The sequence below is a fragment of the Macadamia integrifolia genome, chromosome 6 (genome assembly GCF_013358625.1).
Source record: "Macadamia integrifolia cultivar HAES 741 chromosome 6, SCU_Mint_v3, whole genome shotgun sequence".
In the NCBI taxonomy this organism is placed as follows: domain Eukaryota; kingdom Viridiplantae; phylum Streptophyta; class Magnoliopsida; order Proteales; family Proteaceae; genus Macadamia; species Macadamia integrifolia.
In genome coordinates this window covers 38,292,856-38,303,298 of record NC_056562.1, presented here as the reverse complement: position 1 = coordinate 38,303,298, position 10,443 = coordinate 38,292,856, and the positions used below count along the sequence as shown (strand labels likewise).

General features: G+C 35.4%; 1 protein-coding gene across 6 annotated transcripts; it reads left to right on the top strand.

Moving 5' to 3' along the window:
• Window positions 1-1,576: 1,576 nt before the first annotated feature.
• On the top strand, window positions 1,577-5,334 carry LOC122081302. 6 transcript variants are annotated; one of them, XM_042648363.1, is made up of 7 exons: window positions 1,579-1,813; window positions 2,087-2,242; window positions 2,522-2,606; window positions 2,697-2,780; window positions 3,886-3,930; window positions 4,063-4,127; window positions 4,883-5,334. In XM_042648363.1, exons 1-7 carry the CDS (start codon window positions 1,737-1,739, stop codon window positions 4,893-4,895), a joined length of 525 nt encoding a protein of 174 aa, XP_042504297.1. In that variant the 5' UTR covers window positions 1,579-1,736; the 3' UTR covers window positions 4,896-5,334. The 6 variants fall into 6 exon arrangements, with proteins under 6 accessions (XP_042504300.1, XP_042504297.1, XP_042504299.1 ...); XM_042648364.1 differs by having other exon boundaries at window positions 1,580-1,813; window positions 4,066-4,127; XM_042648360.1 differs by having other exon boundaries at window positions 1,580-1,813; window positions 3,880-3,930.
• Window positions 5,335-10,443: the final 5,109 nt, after the last annotated feature.

The window sequence follows — 10,443 nt, the reverse complement described above, 5'->3', positions numbered from 1 at the left end:
CAAAGCTGATAACCTTTTGTACCACTAACCAGTTGCTTCATCATATCACTAATTAATGTGCGACTCAGAGATTTTCATGTGATCATATTACAATGGTGTTCAGATCCATCCAAGCTCGGTTTTGTCTGAATCTTCGTGGAAGAAGAAGAAGCGGTTCACCAGCCACTACATCTATGGATCCCACCAAATCATTAAACTTGGTGGCTGCTCGCTCTTAGAGCCATAGCCATTCTGTGTTAGCTAAAAAGGTAATTATTTGCATCTCAATAGCCTATTTGCCTTCAAGCGTCACCCCCGATAGATCCTGCTTTAGCCAAATCATCAGCCACCCCAATATATTTCCTTGAATGTGTGAGATATAAAGACTTGCAGTTCATCCACAAGCTTCCAAATTTCCTTTTAATAATATTGAATATAAAATAGAAACTATGAAATAGCACGACCTGTGTTGTTCCGAGTAAAATTGTGATAAAAGAGGAAACATGCAGATAACCCGGGAAACCCTTTTTTTCTTTTTCATGCAAGAGTCCATTTCACCATGTCCCCATCCACTTTTTTTTTATGATAAGTTTCAGTCTACATGCATTATGCCATGTGATTGTATTAGGCTTAAAGATACTTCAACTTGAAAATCGAAAATCAGAAAAACAAGAAAAAGAAAAAAGGCCTTAAAAGATACATACAAAAAATTAAATTGAGCACTTTGTTCACTTGCATAGCATACACTAGCACCTTTTTGTGTCTATTCATTTCATATTTTAACAGAAGAGATACACAGGGAGGTGCCAACATACTTTCACCCTAAAAAAAAATGTTTTTTAATAATAAAGCACATATGAACATAGTCAATACTTCAATTGTTGAATAAAACTATTCAATTCTCATGCAGTTGTTCAAGACCAATTTTTTATTTTTTTAATTACTATTGTGTTTCATTCAGGGTTTTGTTTAGTGTATGATAACGTGCATATTGCATAGTTTGAAGAATCAGATCAGATCGATCAGGCTTGGATCAAAATCAGCATTTGTCGATTCTGATTTTTAGTCGATATCGTATCGATGAATAAATACGTATAAAGGGTGAAATAGTTAAAAAAAATAATTTTTTAAATTTATAATTCTCTCTAAAAATGTGGTCCCCCCCAAAAAAAAACCGCCCTCTTCTCTTCCACATACGGGCCGTAGGTACCACTGGTAAAAGCCACGCTCCTCAACAAAAATATTATTGTCACCATTTATGGCAGAGGGTTTCCTGGCTGCTCAGGCAGAGCAGCAACAGTGCTCGAGCCCCGAGGAGTTCCAGGAAGATGTAAAGAAATCAGAAAGGTTGATCTAGCGGCGCATAACGTGCTACGTGTCGAAATCTGTACCCAAAACTGTCTCTTCTTCGGCGCCACTGGGCCAGTTCTCAGGCAGAATCTCTAGGTAATCCTGTCAGCCGGATACGATACTGGGGCTCACCGTACACTTTAAACAGTTGTCATCATTTCATTGGCCATAATTGGGCCCTTTAAACTTCGTCCTTTTCCCCACTGAATTTTCATCTACCGCGCAAAACCTCACTTGCAGAACTCTTTGTTTATGGAAAAATTGGAGGGAAAGGATTAAAACAAATTTTCTTCCATAGGTTTAAACTCTTAACTGAAACTACTAAACCGGAAGGCAGAGCCATTTGAAGTTCTACAGCTCTGAGCCTGAGTAACAAGCGGGTTGCAGAGCTCAACTTTGGTGCTTCAATGGCGGATCCGCTGAGAAGCCGGAAAAGGGTCTACGGCTTACGCCGTGCCTCCGACGGAAGCGCGTTCGAGAAATGGTATCCTTTTCCCTTTTCATCTTCTCTTTTTATACTTGATAATCTTTCTGTGTCTTCTAGCTATGATTGTTAATATACTTTATGGTCACCTTTCTTGAAAACCCATTTCTTTTCACTGCTTATTTTTATTCCCTTCACCCATCTTCTTACTTGAACCTCTGTCGTCTCTTTCCCTACTTGTACTATGTTTTTCTCCACTTCTCAGAATCCCAGTAGTTTGTTCCTCTACTTTCACAGTTCTGAACTAAATTTCTTTTACGTGAAATCCTACAGTGATTTCTGTGGCGTTTCGTTTGCCATCGCCCTTGCTGACATGCACGAGTGTAAAGCTAAAACAGAACATAAAAGGCTCAAAGCCGCGAACCAGAATCGAAACCCTAGAATACTGATCGTTGAAGACCAGCCCAGATCACCATTTTGCTGCTTCATGTATATTATCTTCTCTACTTTTTTTTTGGGATAATTAATCTTCTCTTACTAGTTGTTCGTTGGTCTCTGTTTTTATCTATACTCTCTATCGCTTTATTTGGGCATTCAAAGAAATTGTTTTCTTAGTGAATAATAAGATTCCGGATGCATTGGTTTATAGATCTTTGCTTGCAAAGATGCGTGCGTGTGATGGAAATTAATGGGATGGATGATAAAAGTGTGAGATGAACTGAAATTTAGAAAATTTGTAAATCATCATTTCTTGATTTGGTTCTACAGGGAAAGCTTTCGGAAAACCCATAATTTTAATTATTTGGAAGAAGACCGGAAGGGGTTCGAGACATGGAAGAACATGACACCTGAGGTAATAGTTACATGTGCAATTTAAAGAGACTTACCCAATTGATAGCTTTAAATTATTAAAATTTTCATTTTTAAAATTTTATAATTTCAGGAGAGGTCCCCTTTTGTTCTTCTATCGAAAATGGTGGATTTAAAATACGACGAAGTTTTGCTCAAAGAAGTGGACGAATTGGAGGTAAAGAAACCACAACTTGATTTGGGTATTTGTATGCTTAGAAATTGATATTTGCTATTTGTTTGTTTAGGAATATATATTTGATATATGTATATTTGTGAAGGTATTTTGGAATTTTGAACCATTTAAGTGTGGGTCCTGCACTGGTAGCAGCATCGGTAAAGATCATATATCTTTGCCATTGCTTTTCCCACAATTTTAATAGCCTTATTTTTGGCAAACTGTTTCATCTACAAGTGAGACTAAATGATTGAATTTGGATCTAAAATTATCCTCGTAACAAATCTAGACCATTCCTACATATTCATTGGTCAAAATTACTAAATCAACCTTCCTTTGAAAAAATTAGTCATTCTTGTCCAGAAAACTCTCTAAATTTTCCCATCCGGATATTACTCTTGCCATTCTTTTCTCGCATTTGATATTGATTTTTTTCTTAAATTATCACATTTTTGAAAGTTGTAAATTCTTTATGAGGGAAGAGATTATTGCTTGGTCGTGTAGCCCCTGCACCAATACAAGGGCCAATGAGAGCACATATGGGCATCAACATGGATGGGATTTTTTTTTTTTTAATTCAGGAGTGATGGGGTGTTAATTTAGCACGCTCTTATCTGGGTGCAGAATCCATGTGACCAGGCTGCATTCTTTTTTGCTTCATCATCTTATAAATTATCTCAATATCACTTAGTTTGTATTTAAATTACACATTATATACCACGATCTCTCATTCTTTCTTATTATACCATGTTTGGACTTTATGTCTTCTACTTCTTTTTTTAAGCGTGTCCACTTTGTTGATGATGTTTAATAATGTAATTGTTCAATATTCAATATTATGTGTTATTTTAGGTGTGCAGTTTGATTATCATCCATTCACAAATGCACATTTTGAAATATTCTTAATCAAGATTTCCAAGTGACTTTAATTTCTTTTTTCAGTTTTTTGAGATTTCAACATTTTCAAGTTGTGATCCGTCATGCTTCCTCGTTGACTCATTCCTCTTGGACTTCGCTTCTTTAATTAATGTAACAAGTTCTCATCATCCTTCCAAATATGACACTACTTCAAGGATTTGATTTATTAAATAATGTTTAGTTTCAGGCGGATGATGAGGCAGATTCATTGGGGTTTGAAAATTTTGATCTGGTTTGTGCATATCCTATGCTCTATAAAGTTTATTTTCTTTAACTGGCATATACCATATTACCATGCTTTATGCTTACTTGTAATCTATCATTTTCTGAAACCTCTCCCCCTTCATTTTTCTTTTTGGACTAGAAGGACCATGGATTCTCCAACGGCTGGGACAGTATAAACTCTGAGGGATTTGATAGCTCTGAATGGTCTCTCTCTCTCTCTCTCTCTCTCTCTCTCACACACACACACACACACACACACACACAACATATTAAAAAATTCTAAGGGCTTGGACAGTAAGTGTTTTCATTCAACAATAAGCATTATAAGTGATTACATTAGATAATGATATATCCATGAATTGTATCAAATACCAGAGGAAAAAGGTCCAAATAAATGTAATGTAGATATCATACAAGTTTCTTCACCCCAAACCTCTTAGGGGAAGATCAACTTGTGAATCATATTACCATAATGCTTGAGATGCTGATTCATAGAAAGATAAATCTCTGGAGCATCACATTTGAGAGTCAAGCTTCTTTGGTTCTCCTATTTGTTAAGATTCCTTGAGTTTACATCTCAAGAGTAAGGCACATCTGCACATGACGCAAATGCTACCATAGAATTCTTCAATTATTATGTATTTCCTTTAGAAGTAGTTATTTCCATCTTTATTACATATTCCTTGAATACGTTATGTAAATAATTTCTTTATTCAGTTGTTAGAGAATCATTCTTGTGAAACATATACTTTTACTCTTGATATTCTCACCTTTTTGGCTAGTGAAATGCATTGCATCTGTTGTGACTTGGGTAAAATTCATCCTTAAAAGCTAGCCATTAGAGAGTGTTATTCACGTTGATGTGAGATTATTACTTACATGTCATCCATCTTTCCATTTAAAAACATTGTTGCAAATTAGAATTATCATTACTGAAATATAAATCATTTGTGGAACAGGAGTCAGGAATGATGTCAATTTATGTGTTACTTGACAAACGTCCATGGAGATAAGAAGATGTTTGGAAATATGCAGTTTTTTGAGCACCTTGGATAATCTGGAGCAATTCACTTGTCTTACTCCAGGTGACAAGGAAATCAAGTGGAAGGAGTGGGCTCTTATTATCCTCTCCTACCAGGCAAGTCTTTTGGCTATTGTACAGTAACATTAGGCTTCTGACCCATTTTCTTCTCTTTTTACTTTGTGGTTTGGGGAGGGGGGTGAATGTGGGCTGATATACCAAACTCACTGCAAATGGAATTAGCAATTTTTTTGGCTTCATTTGCTTTTGTAGGGATGTGGGTACATGGACTCCCATTTTGCACTCATATAGAGTTCATTCAATGACTGAATCATACCTCAGCCTTGTTTATTTTAATCAGAAATGAAAATTTTGCTTGTTTGTTTTAAAGGAAGTTGAGACCCATGCAGTGTAAGTTTGGTTATGGTTGATTTAAGCATAATAAATCATCACTGATACTGGTTGTTATTTGAATTCTGGGCAAAGGATTAGATCATGTTCATGGCAGCGTTGTTCTCACCTGTACAGAACTCCAATTTGTGTGGACATTTTTAATTTATATTAGAATTTCAACCACTGGTATTATATTGAGGAAACTCAAACGTGTGGTAAGCTATGTGGTTGATATCTTTGGCATAAGTTTTGTGTATGTTTGTTTGTCAAGAAAAAAAAGAAAAAGAAATCTATCCAAAGGGAATTTGCCAAATCACTACATGTGGCAGAAATGTAGTGGGCATGATGTAAGTATTTTCTTATGAAACCTTTTCAATGATTTGTTTGGTTATATGTAAATGAAAACATGTGAAGATCACAACATTGAGTTGCAAAAATTTTAGTTTTACTTTTATGTAGAAAATGAAGGATGATCATTTTAGGTAAATTATTGCCCTGCAATTGAAAACACAAATAGCCCATAAAATGTGCATTGTATCTTAATCCAAAAAGGGAAAAAGAGGTTCTATGGAAATAGATGATGGAGGATTGTACTTTATCTTTCTAAATCTTTGTAGAAGTCTTTATCTGGAGAATGGTTGCATCTTTTACACCCCCACACCCCCCCCCCCAAAAAAAAGAAAAGAAAAGAAAAGGTGATTGTGGTTAACACTCCATGATTAATTTCACCACCCCTACCTCCGATAGAGACTTCTCTTGTATGCCTCTATATCTTAGCCTCATCAATTCCATTGGTTTATCTTCAAACTAATTTTGTTTTTCTTCTTTTGTTTCCACATAAAAAGATGAAAACTGATTTTTTTTTTATCAAATAAGATTTTCATTGTAAAATTTAAAAAAAAAAAAAAAAAGTTTTATCATGTAAAATATCATTTTCATGAAATTCTTATACTAAAATAAACAGGACAAAGAGACATGTCATAAGCACAAAAGAATCTCTTATAATATGCCTGGGAATTGAACTCTCATGTGCTGTCGGAGATGACAAGATGACATTCTCTAGTGGGTTATATACACTATGAAGTTACTATGCTGACTGTTATATTGTTTCATTAAGATTATGACTATAAATGTACTGTTTATCGTTCAATTATAAATATTTCATTTTATGTCACACGATTGTTTTCACTAAAGCGGGTGGGTCTCAGTGCAATGTAAAGTTGTTCCATTGTGACCTAGTGATCATAGGCTTGAGTTTGGAGACAACTTTACGAAGTAGAGGTAAGGGTGTAAGGTTGTGTACATTATGACCTGTTGTTCCATTGCAACCTAGTAGTCATGGGTTGAGTCTGAAAACAATTTCTTTGCAATACAGAGGTAAGACTGCATACAATATGGCTCTTCCTCGACCCTGTAGTGGTGGAAACTTTTTGTGTGATAAAGTTAGAGAAGAACAAGATGTGATAAAGTAAGATAAGAACAAGGAGTGTGGTCACCTTGGAATAGGTTTTAATTGAAGAATTAATGAGGAAGAGTTTTGAGAGAAATGGGTTCAAATGATTTTGCAATATGAATCTTCTTTTAAATTTAAGTTGTTGGTTAGACCTGAACCCAAGATAATAGCGGTTCCTAAAATTGGGAATTCGATTTAGCCAATTTTGATTTGATTAAACCTGAATCGGTGATCCGATCCCAATTCTTAATACCGTGGATGGAAATATGGTGAAGTCATAAGTCTCAGTGGTCTAACTATAAGAAAGCAGTTTACTTCGCAAGCTCGCAATTCAATCTTTGAAATAAGTGTTGGACAATGCCTATATGGGGATGGCCATAGTATTCATGAAGGAATCCAGTAACAGGAAATGGAATGGTCTCCTACTCTCCTTTGGGTGGTTGGAGCTTAAGTGAGCATATAGATATGTGGCACAATCAATGGGTTATAACTTTAAAAGATTGTTGTGGGGTATTTCCTTTGCCTGCTAATAAGTACAGGTTTTTGAATCCGGCTCCTCTCAAACGACTGCTCCGTTCAACTCTCCTTTTAACAACCATTTCCTTTAACAATCATCCAAGGGGGTTGGGAGAAATTGGACATGCATCCCAACACTTATCAACACCTAGTAATGTAAATAGAATTTATGGCAGAGAAATCATGAGGCAATGAGAAAATGGGATGTGAGAGAGGAAGAAACAAAGATGGTGGGAATCAAAGTTCAGATTAAGATTTTAGACTTCAATGATCAGGGGCCTCACCAAAAGAAGCACAGATTTTATGGTGGGACTCCAATCCGGCCGATCCTGACATATGAGAGAGAGAGATAGAGAGAAGGCACAAGAATAATAGGTAACCCTTTCCTAGGGGCTCTCACTTTGACACCAGGTTGCCCCTTCCGGGGGTGGGTTGGGTCGAAGATCGGTTGTTCTGATACCACTGTTATGGTCCTGGAAGAATTCTACCCCATAAACCTGCTTACAAGGTGAGGGGACCTAAGACCATATCAATTCACATCAATTCCTATAGGAAACCAATGTGAGATCAATCTCCATAAGATGATATGGGATCATAACAATTTGAGTCTTAGTTTGTATCTTTTATCATTTATTTAATGATATTGCTTTTATTGTCTTATAAGAGATGGTAATACATGCGTCTTCCTTTTAGCATGTCAGCTTCTTTAGACCAATTATATATATAATCTCTTGATGCTTGCAGTTCATAAAACCATCCAACTTTACAGGGTTAGACGAAAGTGGAGAAATGAACCCTATATCTACTATGCTTGTTGATAAATGGCTATGGTGCTGAGGGGAAGAGTTAGGCAAGGCTACGCAAGCTATGGAAACAGTGTCACAGTGGCTAAGAAAAAGAAGGTTGATGTGTGCATTACTTAGCAACAGTCACATTACACACCATATTTATCCTACATATAGGATTCCTACTAATAAGAGTATTATAGGCAGTTTTCTTTAGATCTCCTAATAGTCTATGTCTATTTATAATACAAAAAGTAGGAGAACAAGGATGGTTATACAGTCACAACATAACATAATTAGAGTCCTTGGCCATAGGATTAATAATTTATCATATTATTTTTCAAAGAGAAGCTTAATTTCAGATTTTGGAAAGCAAACTATGTTTTTACTGGAAAAAGTGGTGAGGCGTAGGCTCTAGGCCTTATGAAGAGGATGACATGGGTAAAACTCAACAATAGGACCATGAATCAAGTGTGGAGTGATGCAGATGAAATTAAGTGGTGTTTGGTATACATTCTCGAAATAGATTTTGGGTTTAGATAGTTTTCTTAAAAGGAAAATAGATAAGAATCAGATACAGCTTTAATGTTTTTGTTACTAAAGGTAATATTTCACCAAGGTTTTAGAAAATACTGAAGTACAAAAAAGCTAGAGAAATATATTACTCCCCAACCCTATTTTACGATCCGTCGTAATGTTTCTTCTTTTTATAGAAACTCTACCACTAAAATTGGAAAAATAAGGAAACACATATTGAAATTTGATTTGTGAATTCCTCTATCATATGGCTCCACACAAGTCCATGCACTTGTCATGGAGCAAGAAAAGATGACCCTTTGAAAATAACCAAATGTCACTAATGGTTGTTGCATTTATATTTTGGTTCTTTTACGTATTATTAAAGAGATGATCCAACACGTATTTGGGTAAATTACTACTTGTGGACTGAGGGAAAAAGGCATCTAGGGTTATATGCTATGATACATTGGATGGGTATGAATTATTACATAAAATTGAATCCGACTCTTTTGTGACGCAACAAGGGTCGCATTAATTCGTTCAAGTGGAGAGCTCATAAACCCCGGATTTCATAGCTAAAAGAATTCTCTTAAACCAGGCACCAATAAAATTCATCATTCAAACATTTTGACTTATTCTATCGTTAGATTCTTCCCTTAATCAATGACTAATACAATCATAATCAAACAAAAGTTGTGTTTTCCATAATCACTGCAGCCCGGCCTTCTAGACACTTCTTGAGACAAAAAGCCTATCAAGTTGATGAATGAATTGTGGTTGGGAAATCTCTCTCAATCTCAATCCATGGGAGTTTAACAATATTTATTCAAACTCTCTCATGGAATATTTATTTTTTCTAATTTCTTTAATATATATATATATATATATTTTTTTTTTTTTAAAGACAAAGAAAGATATTCTATTTTCTCTTCTATTTAGTACGGTGATGAAGAATCAAACTATCATTATATTTATTTATTTTTTCTACTTTTTCTTACAAGCATAGGATAAATAGTTTGAGCCCTGGTGCGAAGCTTGAGGTAGTTTGACTTCGGGTATAAAACGGTAAGAAAAGCCGTCAAGAAAGCGCCAAGTAGAGAAAGCATTCAGCTAAAAGCAAGACAGCATTCCTGCCCACAATAGCAAGTTAAAATCCTAAATACAGCAAATTAGTTAAATTTTTTTGATGGAGCTAAAGCTAAATTAATACATATAAACATGATACAAAGGTCAATCCATGCTACATACATCAATTACTATCTCATGTTGGAGTCAGGATTGACGATGTAGATAAGTAGATATAAAGATGAAACGGAAAATTAGTGAAACATTGTATTGAGAGGTACCTCAATTTAAAATAATGTTTTAAAGGCTAGAAGAAGATACATAAATTTAAAAATTTGGCAAAGTTTTCTCACATGGATGCAGCTCGTGGTTATCTTCCACACTACACCAATAACGAGGGAAACAATTTCATCAACAAAAGAATCCACATGGTTAGAGAAGAGAGAGAGAGAGAGAGAGAGTATTGTAATGGGTCCACATGACCAAAATGATTGTGAGAAAAAGCATCCCATGTGGTTGTGTGTGATTTCCTTTTTCTCTTTGTTTTTTTTGGTGAATGTTGTGTGTGATTTCCTTCATCTCTGTTGGAGCGAGATCTTGATCCACGAGTTGGGTGGTTGGATAGGACCCAATGCCAAAGAGCATAATGAGCACTGATGGTCAGATTGTCCACAAAGAAAAACTTTCACCAATATTATTTTAAGAAGAAAGAACATTGATATATTGATGGAAAACGGAAGTACACGTTGATTTTTTTTTTTTGAAAAA

Coding starts and splice junctions, on each gene's coding strand:
- LOC122081302 (XM_042648360.1), top strand. CDS start 1,737: ATGGCGGATCCGCTGAGAAGCCGGAAAAGGGTCTACGGCTTACGCCGT. Junction 2,607..2,696: donor GGAAGAACATGACACCTGAG/GTAATAGTTACA, acceptor TTATAATTTCAG/GAGAGGTCCCCTTTTGTTCT. Junction 2,781..3,879: donor AAGAAGTGGACGAATTGGAG/GTAAAGAAACCA, acceptor AATAATGTTTAG/TTTCAGGCGGATGATGAGGC.